The sequence below is a fragment of the Nannospalax galili genome, unplaced genomic scaffold (assembly GCF_000622305.1).
Source record: "Nannospalax galili isolate Female #2095 unplaced genomic scaffold, S.galili_v1.0 scaffold790, whole genome shotgun sequence".
Taxonomy (NCBI): Eukaryota; Metazoa; Chordata; class Mammalia; order Rodentia; family Spalacidae; genus Nannospalax; species Nannospalax galili.
In genome coordinates this window covers 839,985-859,504 of record NW_008328334.1, presented here as the reverse complement: position 1 = coordinate 859,504, position 19,520 = coordinate 839,985, and the positions used below count along the sequence as shown (strand labels likewise).

General features: G+C 36.5%; 1 protein-coding gene across 1 annotated transcript in view; it reads right to left on the bottom strand.

Moving 5' to 3' along the window:
* The window catches only part of Zswim2 (zinc finger SWIM-type containing 2), a 25,563-nt gene extending 7,145 nt beyond the window's left edge, over positions 1–18,418 (bottom strand). The window contains exons 1-5 of the mRNA XM_008826809.1: positions 18,254–18,418; positions 16,266–16,342; positions 14,872–14,912; positions 2,579–2,789; positions 827–1,078 (exon numbers count right to left, since the gene is read on the bottom strand). Of these exons, the coding sequence (XP_008825031.1) occupies positions 827–1,078; positions 2,579–2,789; positions 14,872–14,912; positions 16,266–16,342; positions 18,254–18,418 (746 nt within the window). The remainder of the gene's footprint in view (positions 1–826; positions 1,079–2,578; positions 2,790–14,871; positions 14,913–16,265; positions 16,343–18,253) is intronic.
* Positions 18,419–19,520: the final 1,102 nt, after the last annotated feature.

The window sequence follows — 19,520 nt, the reverse complement described above, 5'->3', positions numbered from 1 at the left end:
TCTCTGAGTTCAAGGCCAGCCTGGTCTACATAGTGAGTTCCAGGACAGCTGGGGCTACAGGGAGACCCTGTCTCAAAAAGACAAAAAAAAAAAGGTTCTGATTTTATGAGAAAGTTTAAAGACATTTAATTGGGCTCATCATAAAATAATTTTTGGAAAACTGAAAAGTACACTGATATGTTTCAGAAAAAAAATAATATTGAAACAAAATTATTTTCTTCTTAATACTGTTGACTTAAAATTTTTATTTAAGAAAATAAAGTTTCCCAGGTATAACAGTTGTTCTGTTGTGGGAACTGTAGGAAGTTTTCAGGGTAACACATAAAAGCAGCAAAAATTGTTTGTTCTACTAATTATTTTGCTTTTGTTGTTATTGAGGTAAAATGTATGAGTGAAAACAAAACCGATATTCAACATTGGTAGAAAAAAGACTGCAATTTGGACTAGGTGGAATTGGATTAAAAATTGAATCTAATCAATATCCTTCTACTACCATTAGGAGACTTTGGCGATGAACTCATTGGTGGTCTACAGCGTCATAGGGTGCAAGAGATCTGAGCTTGGAAAGTCATTTAGGCCAAAGCAATGAGTAAGGCCAGTGTCAGAGCTTAAAGGATGCTACTTCATCCTCAACCTAGACCCGAATGGAAACCCAATCAATGGTCTTGCCAAAGTGAGGAAAACAAGTGAAATCCCCATAAAACCTTCATCACATAAGGTGAACATAATGTGTAAAGGAGAGAGAGGACAGCTCAAAGGACAGGCACTCTAGTGTTCAGAGGTTTGTCAACGTAAAGAGGTGTGCATGATTTTACTGACAACTTACTTGTAGCACTTTCCCTCGATTGGAAGTTGCTTACAGCTATTACAGGGAATTCCAAGGTGTTTGTCTAGTCGTTCTCTCTCAGATGTAGTCACAAGTTTGTTAGCATTTTTGAGTTCCTCCAAAATAAGTTTTAATGGTGCAAACTCTTCCCTGCACAGAGGACATTTCAACATGGAAGTGTTGGATATCGTATCTTGATAACTGGCTAGGATCTTCATGCATTTTATATGAACGTTATTGCCACAGCCAAACCTAACAGAAATAAAATTGAAGTTGAACATGTGCATGCAGACAAGTTTTGTATTTACATTATATATTTGTTATAAATATTTATGTGAATTAAAATTTCTCTGGTAACATATTTATTCCTTATAAAAATAGACTTTGAACAGATTTCCAGATACAGCTGGATTACAAATATACAAACATCTAGGTTACCATATTTATCAGCATTCCAAATATAAATATTTCCTCATTTCAAGGAACTGGTAAAATATTTTATTCCATAAAATCATTTTTCATTCATAAAGTAAGAACAAAGGAAAATTATAATGATAATTCTTTAAATAGAGAGTGTAGTGCTGCCCTGTTTCTTTCTTTCTCTTTTTAAGGAGATCATGCAGTATCTTAAATAGCTGAGAGAAATAATATCTGGGGGAGTCATTAATCTTTCAATAGTCAGTAGAAGCGACCATGGAAAAACTGCAAAACAGGTGAAAAATTTGATAAGTATACAGGAGAACAAAAGAATGAAAAATCTCCATGGCAAATGGCTGCCTAAATTTTCTAAGTCTGACTTCCAAATGCTACGATTCTCTTGAAGATTTTTACTAAATAAAATATTGAACTATTTAGGTTTGCGGATATAATTTTTTAAACTGAAATTTTATAATTTCAAAATAAAATAACCTTTATTTTCAGAAAACTTTCTGCAGTCATGTTATAATTTCAAAATAAAATAACCTTTATTTTCAGAAAACTTTCTCTGTAGGCATGTCATTTATTTAGAATAAGAAAAACCAAGGACTGGGATCTGCTGACAAGTCTAACGACCTCAGTTGGATCCCTGGAACAACCTCCCACATGTGCCATGGCATGTGTGTGCTCACTGCAAACCCCTAAATACATAAGCTTTTAAAGAAAAACCAAAATCAAGCAAAAATGATCCTACTTTAATTATGTAAAGTGGAGGGAAGTATAATTATGGAATGATGCTTTCAAATTTCACTCTTAAAGATGTAGCCCAGAAGCCGGGCGTGGTGGGCACATGCTTTTAATCCCAGCACTCGGGAGACAGAGGCGGGAGGATCTCTGTGAGTTCAAGGCCAGCCTGGTCTACATAGTGAGTTCCAGGACAGCTGGGGCTACAGGGAGACCCTGTCTCAAAAAGACCAAAAAAAAATGTAGCCCAGAAATATTTAAGGTTTATTTTTATTATTTTAAATGTGTGTGTGTGTGTGAGAGAGAGAGAGAGAGAGAGAGAGAGAGAGAGAGAGAGAGAGAGAGAGAGCAGTTCCTGGAGGGACACCATAGCCCCTGGAGCTGGAGTTACAAGTGGCTGTGAGTCAGCCAACATGGGTGTTAGGAACAAAACCCATCCTCTGCAAGAGCAGTGAGGACTCTTAACTGCTGAGCTGTTTCAGGCCCCAGCTTTTATTTCTTCTATCAATAAATCTCATAATGCAATTAGTTATGAGCATACTAAATTAGAATGTTTTCACAAGATTTTAAGTCCGAAGACAACTTCATCACCTGCAAAAGGTGACAGGAAGCCTTTTCTCTAACAGCACTTCTTGACAAATAGGGCAGATGTCCTCTGTGCTGATATCTTTTTGTGTAACGTACCCATCTTCTTCCACATGTGTCTTCTGTTCACTTATTTGTAGTTGGGAAGTTTGAACTTGATGTATTCCCTGTAGCAAGTCATTTATTTCTCTTTCCACGAGACCCAACTGGAAAGCAGCTAGTGAAAAATACCAAAGAATTAAAATTGGGTGACAAGACTAGAAACACAGATATGTAATAATTTAATACTGAGTTACAATTTTTTCCAAATATCAGAAAAACAGTATTAGTTGGATTGTTATATTGATGCTGAATTTGTGTTCTGTTCAGAGGCAAAAATGTCAGAAAAAAACGGAAATTATAAAAGGAATGAAAATTGCCTTTTCCCCCTCTTATGATTGAAAATAGTGCCAATGTTGCACTCCAGGCTTTGGATATGATGATGTTTACCATTGGAGTACAGATGATTATCCCCTCTGTTTTGGATTATTTATGTACCCATAAACAAATACTTTATCAATATGCAACTGGATTAAAATAAATGAAAATAGGGACTAGAGAGATGGCTCAGTGGTTAAGAGCAGTTGTTCTTGCAGAGAACTGGTTTGGTTCCCAGCGGCCATGTTGGGAAGTTCATAACTGCCTGTAACTCCAGCTTCAGGGCATCTCATACTTTTTTCTGACCCCCACAGGCACTTCCACACATGGCATACACATACAAACATACACAGAGACACATAAATAAATAAAATGTGGAATGAATTAAATAGTAGCAAAAATGCATAAAAGGGAAATAGAGGGTTCTGAGTAGGCACTGTTATTAATAAAAAATAAAAACAAATAAGTGTAAATAAATTAAATATTAATAAACATTATAAAAAGGAAATAGGGGCATCTGAGTAGGCAACTGTTATTAATATTTGTTCAATGGATAAATGAATAGATAATGGAGAGGAATATTGATTGTGCTGATTTTCCTGTTTTAGTTTTGTGTGCTTAGAAAAGAGTGCTTTGGGCTTTGGTAGTCATGTTCCTGTGAGATTTGATCAGTATTCTGCAGGATAGTCTACTACACCCTGTGTTGCCTGTAGCCTTGGAATGTACGTTCTTGAATTGTGAATTTCCTTCATCCTGTTGTAAAAACTGTGTTGTCAGGGCCTATAGCTTTAATCTGAGCATCTTAGATTTTTTTAAAAGAAAAGATTTTTCATTTTTACTATATGTATGTGTGTGGGTTTAGGTACATGAGTATAAGTGCCTGATGAGGTCAGAGGCATTGGATTCCCCAGAACTGGAATTACAGGCATTGTGAGCTACCTGATGTGGGTGCTGGGACCAAACTTGAGTCCTCCTGATGAGTAGTACATGCCTTTAACTGCTGAGCTATCTGTCTAGCTTGTACCCTAGATTCTTTATCCTTGTACCTATATTCTTCCACTTTGCCCTTTCCCTCTCCTTAGCATAGCACAATTTGAATACTAGTTGTTAGCCCCCTGAGTTCTATTTATTTTACACATTTTGATATATGTATGTTAAATATTATATGCAAGAGAGTGAAAGTTTTGTTTTCCTAGAATGATTCCCCACCCCCATACTGAAAATACTGAAAACATTGTATTTCTATTTCAATAATGAAAGCTCTGCTTCTTGTCTGAGGTGGTGGCAGGTGGACTGTGGGAGGGAATCAAACTTTAATTATCCAGTACTTGAGGGAGGAGGGCTATTTGTCACAGACACATAGCAACATCTGCTCTCTTAAAAAAGGGACAGGGGTAGAAGGGAAGAAAATGAATAAAAGATTGCACATTTGGGAATGAAGATTCTTTTTGAGGGAGCAGAAATACTTAAGAATTAAATTTCATAAAAGGAGCTGTCCCGAGACCATTCTGTGTAGTGTAACATAAATCAGAAAATAAAAGGAAGAAATACTGTGAAACTAATTTGGAAAAATTAATGTACGAAGCCAACCAGAATATTTGGAAAGACAAGGGCAAGGCAGCTAATCTTGTCCAAGACCACATCTGCTGCATGAACAAAACTTTATGTTTTTATGGTCATATGACCACAAGGCAAACAAAACAATTGTGTGTTTAGTGAATTTTATTTGGTGTGTGCTGCACTCCTGCTTCAACTTCTCTGATCCCAGTGAAATCTGGAAGACTTGCTTTCATGGCCTCATTTGCTGTTTGGACTTCATCATGCATAAATTATCCTTTGGCTATTTCTTGGGATGAAAATAAAAATCCTTTAAATATTTTGGGGATTATACATCTTTGCAAGTGTGTCTTTTATGTCAGATTTTCTCTATAGCTTTATTAAATTTTGTACTACATGTGAATTTTGTGTACTATGAAATATATTTTTTATTGAACAATTGCATTGTTTCAATCCCTTCAAAACTGTCTTTTGTTTATAGTAGTGACAGTCTTAGGATTTTTTTTTCTAACTCTTCTACTGTTTTGTTGTTGTGGCATCCACTTCTGGCTGCGTCAGTGCATGGTAGAGGATGGCATTTAGTTGAATTAATTTTTTTTCACATCACCATGTAGTTGCTCAGGGAATTATCAAAAAATCTTTTCTTTTATTCTCTTTTTAACTAAATAAAAATAAAAGTAAAACACAGACATTGGGTGAAACCTATTAAATCTACAATAATAAACGGAATGTTTTGTTTGATTTCCACTGTTAGGTATATGGGGGATGGAAACAGTTTTCTTATTTAATTTAGTAGGCATAAACAGATTACTACGAATTTGCATCTGGCATTCTTCCAATTTTGTATAACTTAGTCTGTTTTGTCTAAAATTACAGAATTATTAACATGTCAAAATATTTCTATGTATTGTTTTTGTCTAAAATTATAGCATTATTAACATATCAAAATATTTCTTTGTATCTTTATTTCCTTTAGGGACTTAAAAATGTTGTTAATATCTTTAAGTACTATTAAACAATATTACTTTTGTAGTAAGTATAAATCAGTGAAAAGGTATTTTAAAGATGAATTTAACAATTCACATAAGGAAGCAGATAAAAATTTGTAACATGCCTATTAAAAAATTTAATAAATGGAAAGTTAGTCTAAGCAAAAATCGAAAAGTGAAAACTTCATGTATGAAGGATATAAATGTAGAAATGAATTAAATGCTGAATAGTGGGAGGTAATTTTGATATGTCACATTCACTGGACTATTAACCACTGATGACTTTACAAAGAATATACAGAATTGAAAACAAGAAATGATAGGAATTGTGTGATAAAAGCAGAATACAGAATTCCAATAGACTGTAAGATTTATATATGTATGTGTATGTGTATATATGTACATGTACATACATACATAATTATAAAAGCAACACAGAAAATAAAGTTCTGTATATTCCAGTGGTGATAATGTTTAAATGTCTGTTTATGTGAATAATTTAATAAAAAAGATATTTATTCCTCATTATATTTGAAAAGAAACCACTAGTTGATAAATTTAGGTTTTGTTAGGAATATATTTACAGGAAAAATAACAAAAAATAACATTCAACATTCAAAATCTTTACTTTAGTAGGAAGTATACATTTTCCTTTTTAAAAATATTTTATTTATTATTTTTATTTCATGTGTGTGAATGTATTGCTGTATCTGTGTAAGTGCATCTGTGTTGTGCAATGCCAGTGGAGGTCAGAAGAAGGCATAAAATCCCCTGGAACTGGAGTTACAGATGATTGTTAGCTACCATGTGGGTGTTGGGAATCAAACCCAGGCCTTCTGTAAGAGCAGTCAGTGCTGCTAACTACTGAGAAATCCCTCCAGCCCCTGAAGTATACATTTTCAAAATTAATATATTCAGTCAATTTTAAATATTTTGTACTTTCTTTACTACAGAGTAGTTATGAGAAGTTTCATGAGTATGTTTGCGACAATTTGAGTATTATGTGAATTTATTTTTGTTTTTAATTTTACTTTTAATTAGCATACAAAGGAGTAGGTTTCTTTGTGACATTTCATATATTAAACTACAGACAGGTCAATTATTATCAAAGAAAAGAAGTATCTATGGATTTTGAAGACAGGATGAAATAAAAGTAAAATTGTCCATAATTTCTCTTCCAATTACGCAATGACAGGATAATATTTTGCTGCGTTGGATTAAGGGGAAATACATTCTTAGAATTATTTCTCTATCTCTCTTTAGTTCTTATAAAATTGCAATTTGAAAATTACACATAGGGCTCATCGTATATTTCTGTTGGGTAACTTTAATCTGGAACCATGTGAAAATGATATGGAAAAACAATGTTAAGAATAATAAGAATGAGACTTTTGGAGGGGGTCAGCGTTTAACAATGTGGAAATGGAAAAGAAAATGTACATGAAATTATACAACCTTATCATGCGTGGAGGGAGCTGAAGAGAGGAATAGGAGAGTGAAACTTTAGTAAGAGCCTTTTGTCAATCTGGACTCTGAGGAGGAGGCATAAGGTGGCACAAGTTTTGGAAAGAATGAAGCTATAGACAATAGGAGTAAGGGCTTAAGAAGGTTGAACAATGGTAAGAATGCCCCGGGTGGGAACACTCCAGAGTAGGTAGAGAGAGCATAGACTAAGTAAATTTGTGGAATGACTGGACATTGGAGAAGAGCATGGGAGGGGAAAAACCAAGAATTCTGGAATTTCTAGGTTTAGAGAGGAAATAAAGAAGAAAGTTCATGACATGGGGAATGTAAGAGGAATACCCACGGAACATCCAAAGTGAGTTTCCTGAAGGCAGCCACAAGTGCTGATCGCTTATGAAGATGTGACAGTCAGTGGGCATGTCTGGAGAATATGAGGACTGAGAGAACAAAGGGAAACTCTGTGAAACACTCACGTTATTTTATTTTCTCTTATTTATGACAGGGTTTTCTTAGTCCCAGACTGCCTGGAAGTCACTGTGTGGACCAGGCTGGCCTCCATCTCATAGAGATCCACCTGCTTCTGCCTCCTGAGGACTGGGATTAAAGGCATGCACATGTTGATTTATTTTTAATATAACATTATGATATGTTTTATAATAGTTGGGGGGTGAACATTTCTAAACTGAACTTTTGAATGGAAAAACATAAAGGTAGATTGTAACTTTGAATCTTATGAATATTATAAACATTTTTTAAATGTTAGATTAGATTTAAAGTCCAGTTCTTAGATTGGCCCAGTACCCATCAAACAACTCCCAAGCTGGAGGCATCATTTATATAAGGACAACATCTTTATTATAAAGTGTACAAATTTAAATTACTTATAATAAAAACATTATTATTTCTCTTCTATTTTTGAGGATATTGGAACTTTACAACATACAACCACGCAACTTTAAAAACTGACTTAAAATGTTTTACTTGCAAACATTTTTGCAGAAAAACTTCAGTCAAAAAGATTTTTGAATGAAATTACATGACACGGCAATTCTGGGATCTAAAAATTTTCACTTGTTGTATACAAAATTTGCACATAAAAACACTGTGGATCTTTGCTTCACTTAAAAAGGAAACTATTTTCTGACAAATGAGAGACCAATGGTTTATCTCTGGTTTTCAAAAATTATTTCATACCCACTTGCAAGGGAATATCTGTTTTTTTCCATGTGTTTGTTTTATTTTTATTTATTATTGTGTTCATGTGTATGTGCATGATGTGTATGAGTGTAGGGTGAAGTATGCCATTGCAAACATGTGGTCAGAGGATAACTGTGGAGTCAGTTCTCTTCTCTTCCTGTGTTCTGGGAATTGAACTCAAGTTGTTAGGGTCATACTACAAGTGCTTTTAACTGCTGAGCCATCTCACTGGCCCTCATCCCTGTTTGTTTGTTTGTTTGTTTGCTTGTTTAAGTGTCTTTGAGTTTGAAAATGTCAAATTAAAGTTCAATTTTATTTTAGAAGAAAAGTGTTGAAACTTTTTGAAGTGTAAAATATTGGGCTATAGAAAATGATCAGATTCTTTAGAAAAATAAGCACTGAAATCTAGAACATGTCTAAATATTTTTTCTTTTAAAAATATTTTTATTGATTTTTCTTGTGTATTTCATAGAGAACATCCCAAACAACCTTAATCATCTTTATACACCCATCCCAAATGGCACCCTCCCATAGCTCCCCCCGCACTGCTGGAGCCCATATACTCAGTCATCCCTGTTACTGCCCCCTGTGTTGTCAGTGCCCCCAGCCATTCCCCAGAGCAAGTCCATCTGCTGAGTCTAGTCAGCCTATCTAGAGTCCCTTGTTTTAGGAAGATCAGCTCTTCTTCATATAGAAGCAATCAGTTGCCAACATTCCTTTAGCTATGATTGGGGTCTGCTGTTCATTTTCCCAATTCTATGCTGGGTTACTGTCTGCCCGAGTTTGCATGGGACTTGTGTATGCTGACACCTATGTCATAGAATCATATGAGCAGGTTCTCAGGAGCTTGTAGGACTCTGTTTCCATATGGTCATGCACATCCTCCCTGGCTCTTACAGTCTCTCCACTTCCTCTTCCGTGATGGTCCCTGGGCCCTGAGTGGATGAAGTTTAATAAAGGGGTCCTGTCCAAGGACCATTATTTAGCAGGCTCTTGATCTCTATACTTTAGCCATTTGTGACCTTTTGTGCTCCTGGCCCTCTGCTGCATGAGGGAGCTTCATTATTGAGAAATAATTCCTTAGTGTCCTGTTCTATGTTCATGAGCCTTAGGTGTAGAGGTTGCATTGCAGATGTGTCCTTTAGGCCTGGGCAACTCATAGACAACATCGCTGTGTAACCAGTGGTGGTACTTGGTACTAGTCTCTGACTGCTGCAAAATGGACTTCTTTGATGAGTGGTGACTGGGATATTTGTTTATAAGGATTTGGTGCTAGGATCCACATATGAGGGAGAACATATGGCATTTGTTTTTCTGAGTCTGTGTTACTTCACTTAGTATAACAGTTTCTAGTTCCATCCATTTACCTGCAAATTTCATTATTTCATTTTTCTTTACTGCTGAGTAGAACTCTATTGTGTAAACATACCACATTTTTATTATCCACTTGTCAAGTTGAGGGACACTTAGGATGCTTCCGTCTCCTAGCTATTATGAAAAGAGCAGGAACAAACATGGATGTACAATTGTCTCTGCAACAGGATGAGTTCTTTGGGTGTATGCCAAGGAATCGTATAACTGGGTCGAATGGTAGGTTCATTTTTAGTTTTTCAAAGCAGTTCTCCACACTGCTTCCCATAGGGGTTGAACAAGTTTGCAATCCCACCAGCAATGGATGAGTGTTCCCCTTTCCCCACATCCTCTCCAACATTTGGTGTCATTTATTCTCTTGATCTTAGCTAATCTGACTGGGGTAAGAAAAAATCTTAAAGTAGTTTTAATTTGCCTTTCTCTAATTACTGATGATGTTGAACACCCTTTAAAATGTTTCTTAGCCCTCTTTATTTCTTCCTTTGAGAACTCTGTTCAGCTCCTTAGCCCATCTTTTAATTGGGTTACATGCTTTCTTAATTCTTTGTTTTTTGAGTTCTTTATATATTCTGGATGTTAAACCTCTGTCAGATGTGTCAACAGTGAAGATTTTCTCCCACTCTGTGAATTTTCTCTTCACTTCCTTGGGTGCTTCTTTTGATGTACAGAAACTTTTTAGTTTAATGGGATCCCATTTGTTGATCCTTGATCTTATTTTCTGAGCAATTGATGTCAGGTTTAGAAAATCCTTTCCTATACCTATATATTGTAGGTTATTACCAATGTTCTCTTCTAACAGTTTCAGAGTTTGAGACTTCACATTGAGGTCTTTGATCCATTTGGAACTGACTTTTGTGGAGGGTGAAAGATAGAGGTTTAGTTTCATTTTTCTACAGGTGGAGATCCAGTTTTGCCAGCACCATTTGCTGAACATGTTGTCTTTTCTCCAGTGAATATTCCTGGCCCCTTTGTCAAATATCAGGTGGCTGAAATTGCGTGTAGTCATATTTGGGTCTTTAATTTTTTTTGATTGATATGTGGGTCTATTTTTGTGCCAGTACCATGTTGTTTTTTTTTTATGACTATAGCTCTGTAATATAGTTTAAAATCTTGTATAGTAATCCCCCCAGCATTGCTCTTAGTGCTCAGGGTTGCTTTGGCTGTCTGGGCCTTTTGTGCCTCCATATGAATCTTAGGATGGTTTTTTCCAAATCCGTAAAGAATGTCATGGGGATTTTAATTAATTCTTCCAATCCATGAGCATGGGAGGTCCTTCCATCTTCTGATGTCTTCCTCAATCTCTTTCATTAAAGATTTAAAATTTTCACTGTAGAGGTCTTTAATCTCTTTGGTCAGGTTTATTATTTATTTATTTATTTATTTGAGGCTATTGTGAAGGGGAGTGTTTCCATGTGGCTTTCTCTGATGGCTTGTTATTGGTATAGAGAAAGGCTACAGACTTTCATAGATTAATTTTGTAACCTGCCACTTTACTGAATGTGTTAAATAATTTCTAGGAGTTTTCTGGTGGAATTTTTGGTGTCTCTTAGATATAATATATCATCAGCAAAAAGTGGTAATTTGATCTCTTCTTTTCCAATGGTTACTCCTTTAATTTCCTTCTCTTATAGCTCTTGCAAGAGTTTGAAGCACTATGTTAAAAAGGAATGGAGATAGTGGACAGCCTTGTCTGGTTCCTGATTTTAATGGGAATGTTTCCAGTTTTTCTCCATTTAGAATGATGTTGGCTGTGGGTTTGTTGTATATGGCTTTAATTATGTTGAGTTATGTTCCCTCCAGTCCAAAACCCTCTAGGACTTTGAACATAAATGCATGTAGAATTTTGTCAAAGGCCTCTCTGCATCTATTGAGATGACCATGTGGTTCTTGTCTTTGAGTCCATTTATATGATTTACTGACTTACGTATATTGAACCATGCCTGCATCTCTAGAATAAAGCTGATTTGATCATGGTGGATGATCATTTTGATGTGTGTCTGTATCCATTTGCATGTATTTTGTTGAGAATTTTTTGCATCTATGTTCATTAAGGATATGAGCTATGGTTTTCCTTTTTGGTTGTATATTTACCTGGCTTTGGTATTGGAGTGATGCTGGTTTCATAGAAGGAATTTGGAAGTTCTCCCTCCATTTCTATATATTTGAATAAATGAAGTAGTATTGGATGTAGATCTTCTTTAAATGTCTCTTAGAATTCTGATGTGAATCCATCTGGTCCTGGGCTTTTTCACTCAGAAGATTTTGTATTACTGTTTCAGTTTCCTTATGTGTTATGGGTCTGTTTAAGCTGTTGATCTCTTCTTTGTTTAGTTTTGGTGATTCCCATGCTTTAGTAGCATATAGGTTTTTAAAGTATTCCCTTACAATGTTCTGGATCTTTTTGGTGTCTATTGTGATATTTCCCTTTTCATCTCTGGTTTTATTGGTTTGTAGGTGCTCTATTTGTTAACTGGACTGAGGGTCTGTTAGTCTTGTTTATCTATTCAAAGAACCAGCACTTGGATTCATTGGGTCTTTGTATTGCTTTCTTTGTTTCTGTTTCATTAATTTCTGCTTTGAGTTTTGTTATTTCTTCTTGTCTGCTGGGTTTGGGTTTCATTTGTTGTTGCTTTTCAAGTGTCTTGAGTTGCAGTGTTAAGTCATTTATTTGTGTTCTTTCTGATTTTTTAATGTAGGCACTTAGAGCTGTAAACTTCTGTTTAAGGAGTGCTTTCAATGTGTCCCAGAGGTTTGGTTGTGTTGTACTGTCCTTTTCATTTAGTTCCAGAAGTACTTTTATTTCTTTCTTAATTTCTTCTTTGACTCATTCATCATTCAGGAGTGTGTTGTTTAATGTCCATGTGCTCATGTGGTTGTGTTTCTTCCGGTGTTGATTTTAAGCTTTATTGCATTGTGGTCTGATAGAATGCATGGAATTATTTCCATCTTCTTGTATTTGTTGAGGCTTGTTTTGTGCCCCAGTATGTACTCGATTTTGGAGAAAGATCCATGGGGCACTGAATAGAAAGTATATTCTTTGGTGCTTGGGGGAGTATTTGGTAGATGTCTGTTAGGTCCATTTGATGTATGGTATTGTTTAATTCAAATGTCTCTCTGTTAATTCCCTGTTCTGTTGACCTGTCTAATGGAGACAATGGGGTATTAAAGTTCCCTACTATTAATGATTTGGGATTAATCTGAGTCTTAAAGTCCTGTAGTACTATTTTTATGAAGTTGGGCACATCAGAGTTTGGTAAATACATGTTTATGACTGTAATATCTTTTTGGTCAATTGTTCCTTTGATCAGAATAAGGTTTCCCTCTTAATCTCTTCTGATTAGTTTTAATTTGAAGTCTATTTTGTCAGGTATTAGAATTGTAACTCCTGCTTTTTTCATAGTACCATTTTCTTGGAATATTTTTTCTATCCTTTTACCTTAAGAGAGTGTCTGTCCTTGAAAGTGAGATGGGTTTCTTGCACACAACAAAAAGATGGGTTTTGTTTCTTAATCCATTCAACTAGTCTGTGTCTTTTGACTGGGGAGTTCAGTCCATTGATATTTAAAGTTATTAATGAAAGATGTGTACTGATTCCTGTTGTTTTGATTTCTTTTCACATTCTTGTAACTGCATTTTCACAGTTCTGCCTTCATTAAGTTTCTTTCTGTTATTCCTTGGGTGTAGTCGTTCCTCTCTTCAGCTCTTTGTATTGCCTCAAGAACTCTCTGAAGGGCTGGTTTTGTTGACATGAATTCTTTCAGCCTATTTATGTCATGGAAGAATTTTCTTTTACCTTCAACTATAATACACAATTTGGCTTGTAAAATAATCTGGGTTGGCATCTCTGGTCATTTAGAACTTGGAGTCCTTTGGTACAGGCTATTCTGGATTTCATAGTTTGCACTGAAAAGTCAGCTCTAATTCTGATGGGTTTTCCTTTATATGTGACTTATTTTCTTTTGTAGCTTTCAGTATTCTCTCTGTTTTGTACATTTAGAGTTTTTACTATGATGTGCTGTGAAGAGTTTCTTTTTCTGGTCCTGTCTATTTGGTGTTCTGAGTGGTCCTTGAATTTGTATGGGCATGTCTTTCTTTAATTTTGGGAATTTTTCTTCTACAATCCTGTTGAAGATCTGGTCCATACCATTGCCCTGAAATTTTTCTCCTTCCTCTCTGCCTATGATGTGTAAGTTTCATAGGTCTTTTTATGGTGTCACACAATGCCTGCATATTCCATTCTTTTCTTTTCTTAATTTTTTCCTAATCTTTGCTTGAGTGGTCTAGTTCTTCAACTTTATCTACCAGTCTTGATATTCTGTTTTCCATTTCGTTTATCCTATTGCTGAGGCTTTCTCTTGTCATTTCTTATTGGCTTCTTGAGTGTTTCACTTCTTTCTTCATTTCAGCCTAAGTATTCTTCAATATTTCTCTTTTCTGAATTCATTCAGAAGTTTATTCCTATCTTCTTTTAGTTCTTTGTTTTCTTTGTTTGTGTGTTCTTTAAATTCACTGAATTCTTTTATCATGTTTGTAATTGTTCTTTTGAATTCCATGTCCTGTGTTTTCTCTAGGGGGTTCTTATAGTACTCCTCTACAAGAGTGTTGGTATTTGCTGGGTGTATATTATTAGGGTTTTTCATGTTACTATTTCTTTGCTGTGACTTTGACATGTGGATTTCTTTTGTAGTTTCTGATTCTTGTGTGAGACTCAAGCCTTCATTTGTTGAGTTTAGGTCTGTTTCTGTTTGTAAACTTTATGTCCCTTTGTGGTTTACTTGTTGGGCATGAAAAGCTGGTTGGTCTAGGCTTCAGGTTCTCTCTTTTGATTTTATATTGGAGGGGTCAGATGGCTTTAGTCCTGCTGTTCAGGAGTTCTGACAGAGGCCCAGTTCGGATGACAGTCAGATGCTTTCAGCATTCCTCCTCAGGTTTGGATCCCTCTAGTCAGCAGGCACAGTACAATTTTGGAGGATTCTAGGGAGAGGTAGGATTCAGGACTCTCAGGTAGTCACAGAAGGAGGCTGGTCTCAGGAATCCAAGTTGGGCGAGGGACAGCCAGGGATGAGGGCTGGTCTCAGGTATGCAGAGGCAAGGTAGGAGAGGGCTTTGAGGGTTCCAGGGGACTAGACTGAGGAATTGGGTTGGTCTGAGTGCAAAGGATCAGGAAGCAGTGGGGAGTCTGGGCCTAGAGGGTATTCCAGAGGTCTGGGGTGCCAAGAGAAGAAATGGGCCTGTTTAAATAATTCTTATATTTGTTAATTTCAAATTAATAATTAAGAAATTAAAGAAAAATCAAAAACTTACATTCATGATTCCTTGGAAGCTTGAATTTTTTCAATAATACCCTAGTATTCACAAGAAGAAAAAATTAAGACATTTATTTTTGACATATTTATATCATCATTACAATAACATTTATATTTGACACATCAATAATATTTTTGACATGTATAAAGAGCATTATTTGACTTGAGATGCAGAAAGCAGTATGAATAAACTTAAAGTTCATAAACTTTCTTCTAGGATAGTAGCTATGCTTTAAAATACACAGTTGCAAGACTGACAGGCAGATTATATCTGGGCTAAAGAGATTGGTGGGAGAGATAATCCATTCATTTCACAAGACAACCCTTCAGTGGATAGTGAAACAACTCAGGTATTTATAATACTTCTTTCACTTTCTTGCCAATGAGGTCAACTGCAGGACAGAGTACCAAGTAACAATTTCCCCACATCTACCATTTTAATATACAATCAAAAAATATTTTCAAATTTCACCAACTAAAATGAAATGTGAGTTTAAAGTCATATATCAAATTCTTTTAAAAATACTGTAAGCATACCTCAGTACATTAAATATTTAGAGTATATTTCCATTTAGTTTATGGTTAAACCCTACACAAAATGAATTACAGCACATTAAAATCAGAAAAGAATGACCATGCCCTGCCATAAAAAAACTGGAAAAGCTCATTTTGAGCATCATTAAAATGCTACATTATAAGTTTGAAAGAGCCATATCTTTCTCTTTCTGTCAGCTAGAGCAAATAACCTATGCTAGTAGATGCTCAATAAAAACAGACTGAGATGAAGCAACTCAAATCTTGGTAAGGGTAGGAAAGCAAAACAAAATTAAATCATTTCTAAACTACATGGCAAAATTGTCTTCCATTTACCCTATATATAGATTACTGCAAGACTGTTGGAAAAGTTTCAGGTTTGAGAGGTAACCTTCCATTCGTGTCCTCATTTCTGTCTCAAAATATTCATAGCTGAATATTCCTTCATTGAAAAGGAGAACATGTCTGAAATCTCCAAAATAAGCCAGTATGAAAGAGTGACTTCTTTTCCATGCCTGTCTCTACACATGGAAAACAACAGTTGATTTTCTTGAGTGTATTTCAAGAGACAGGAAGTTGATTAAGCAAAATGTCTCGAGATTAGCCATGTATTTGATAGAGTTCCCATTTTTTCCACATAAGAACCTAGAAATGGATTTTCTACTTTATATTATTAAATATTTTGCAATTGAAGCTTTCCTCAGCTTTCAGAGTGAAATGGAATACTAAGAAACACACTGGTAAATTACAGCCGTTTCATTTCCCCAATACCATATTTCCTTAATCTTGCTGTACTCAAATCATGAAAAAAGATACAAGATTTTTCTTCATGGGAGATCAATGCAAAAAGTCACTTACCAGCATATATGCTTACAAAGTTCTCCTCTTCTGAGAAATGTGGAACAGTTGCATTCATGAGGGTTTCCTAGTAAAACCTTTCAAAGAAAAGTGTCAACTTAAATTAATCCAGTTAATTTCTAGAGTTAGGTTAAAGCTACATTGATATATAACTTAAGAGAAATTAAGAGAGATTCAAAGAGTATTGTGGTTTAGTGTCTTGAAATCAAATCTGTGACTGAATGGAAATAATGCTCTCCTGATAGTACATTCTAGGTAGGATTTTCACTTCTTTATTAATTGCTTGGTTAACAACCGGCAATAGTAATTAACATGTATTTTAAGATCATCTGTACTAAATCTGAGCTTAAAAGTGCTCCCCCTACAACTGTTTAATTTTTTATTAAAAATTAATTTGTATGTGTATGCCACAGTTCATGTGTGAATGTCAGAGGACAACTTGCAGGAGTTAGTTCTCTGTTACCGTGTGGGTCCCAGGGACTGAATTCTGATCAGCAGGCTTGGTGATAGACACCTTTACCTGCTGAACCATCTTTCCATCCCAACTATTAATTTTTTAAAGGATTAAAGTTAAATGCCTTTCCTCCCTTTGCTTCTTAAAAGAAAGGAACCAGGGGCTCCTCCCAAGCCCATGTGACCCCTGAGGAACAGAGCCTCAAACGACCTTAAGAGTAAAAATAAATTTGTTTATCTGGGCCAACTGTATGGCCTTAAACATCCAAAAGGAAAGTATAACCAAAGATTAAAGGGGTCAATATAATTTCTTAAGAGTCTGTATGCATAGCTAAAGGCTACATAACAAGCAACAATGCCAGACAGAAGATACCTTCCTTTGAGTTGTTGCCTAGGGTGGCCAAAGGGACTCCCAGATAGTAACCCAGCATAGAACTGGGAAAATGAACAGCAGACCCCAATCTTATCTAAAGGAATATTGACAACTGATTGCTGCTAGATGAGGAATAGCTCATCTTCCTAAAACAAGGATCTCTAGATCTAGGATCTAGGCTGACTAGATTCAGTGGATGGACAAGCACCAGGTAATGGCTAGGGGCGCTGACAACACAGTGGACAGTAACAAGGATGACAGAGTATATGGGCTCCAGTGGGGGGGTGGAGGGAGGCTATGGGAGGGTGCCAATTGGGAAGTGGGCATATTGATGAATAAGATTGTTTGGGATGTTCTGTATGATATATACACAAAAAAAATCAACAAATTAAAAAAAATGACTTGTATTTGAAAAAAAAAGTTAAATGCCTTTTGTAAGGTGGCTCATTCACTCTGAATTGTTTTTTGCATTTGAATTGTAATTTTATTAAAGAGGACTAATTTTATTTAAGACCATACTGGCTAAAATGGTTTAATAAATTCAATAAACTGTGTATGCAGCAAAATAAAAGGATATTTTGAACAGAGTGGTAAACTGTGCTCAGTACTCAAAATACGAAATTTAGAAAATTTAAATTTTCTAAAGCAACTGGGAAGTCGTGCAATGGCTAATTTTTCACAGGTAAGAATGAGACATATAAAATACCTGTCGTCTTTCAGTAAAATAAAAAGGAAATTTTATTCATCCAGACCTTTACAAAGTGTTATTTAAGCTACCCTGTACTGAGCTGTGTTAGCAACTATTACATAAGAAAAAGTGCTTCTAGTGAGCAAATATTTATCAGACTGTACAGTTTTCATTTGATTTTTAGGGGTGGTGATCACTGGTTATCCGGGAATGCACACAGTTCCATCCCAATATTCATAGAAAACTCCTGACGTTTGTTTTTAATTCTAAAATTCAAGGTATCATCTCATGAGAGTTGGATGCAGTTCGAGGTCCTAACGACCAACGAAGAAACTTCATTTCTTTTTGTAATTTGCACATTTTTAGAGTTTTGGGAGTACTCCTGGGGATGACTACTCTGTGAAGCCCCATGTGTGTGCAGGGAGGCAGCCCAGCCAGTCCCTAGGGGAGACTGGTGGCTGAGGGCATATCTACTCTGAAATCCGCGTTTTCTGGCTCCTCCTCCCTCAGCAGGAAGCCGGTGGGGCCGATCTGTCGCAGGAGGTAGATGCTGCTACTCAGAGCCTGGTCTTGTTGCCAACTCAGGCTGTCACTCAAGTGTCTTCGCCTTTCGGAGGCCTTACAGCCTCCACGAAGCATCCCGAGAAGCCTCTGCGCTTGGCCCTCTGAGGCACCGCCAGCGTCTATGGGAAAGCTTGTTGCCCGGTTGCCTTGGTGACAGCAGTTCGGTTCCTAGGAGTCCGGGCTTGCCTTGCGCGCAGCTACAGCCCAGGTTTGAGATTCTCGGAGAGTGTTTGTGATAACCACCCTGGCGACTTGCAAGCTCATGATGGCCTCAGGCACAGCTGCCACCCCCTTAAGTTCCTTCTGGTGATCTTGCGGGCAGGCAGGGCTGGTGAAATCCGTGTAAGGACACACACAGACCTAGTTACTGTGTCAGCTCCAGACGCTGAAGTTATCCCAGGCTGATTCCTTATTTTTTTTAGAAAGCTTAGAGTGATGGTTGATATTCAGAATTTCGCAAATGTTTCCTGATGGCTTAAGACGACCATAAAACGAACAGAATAGTGGCGGAGACATGAAGAAAGATAGGGCTAGCCCTTAGCAGCAGCAGCAGCAGCGGCGGCGGCAGCCTGTGTGTGATGTGTGTGTGTGTGTGTGTGTGTGTGTGTGTGTGTGTATGTATGTGTGTCCTAAATGGAGGAAAACTGTAAATTGAATGTAAGGGCTGGATGTTGGGGGTGATGTGGCACAGCATGCATGGTCTCTGTAAGTTCTGAGGAATAAAAATGTTCAAGGTACGCAGCGTTGTCCCTGCAATCCAAATTGTTTCTGAACGTTGTTATCACGTACTGAGGGGAGAGCTGTAAAAAAGTGTTAGTCAACATTTTGAGCCATAGTTACTGAAAGAGTAAGTCACATTGTTAAACTCTAGGGAACTGAGAGCAGGAGAGAGCTCTACTTGACCCGGTAACGTAAACATGGGCAGAAGGTACTTTTCCTATTTTATCATGGGAGGAAACGGTAACTAGATTATGTCAAGAAGGAGAGATGAGAAAATGACCATGGCCACAATGTGAGGATGATGGTAAGGGCAGTTTTCACACAGGCTGGAGGCATCACATAAACACGCTCAGGGCTCCAGGTCCAAGGTTTAACTGATTAGATTTTACTTTTTCTCTTTTGACAAGTAATAAAAACAAATGGGCATACTATCATATTTCCAACATTAGCATCAGTT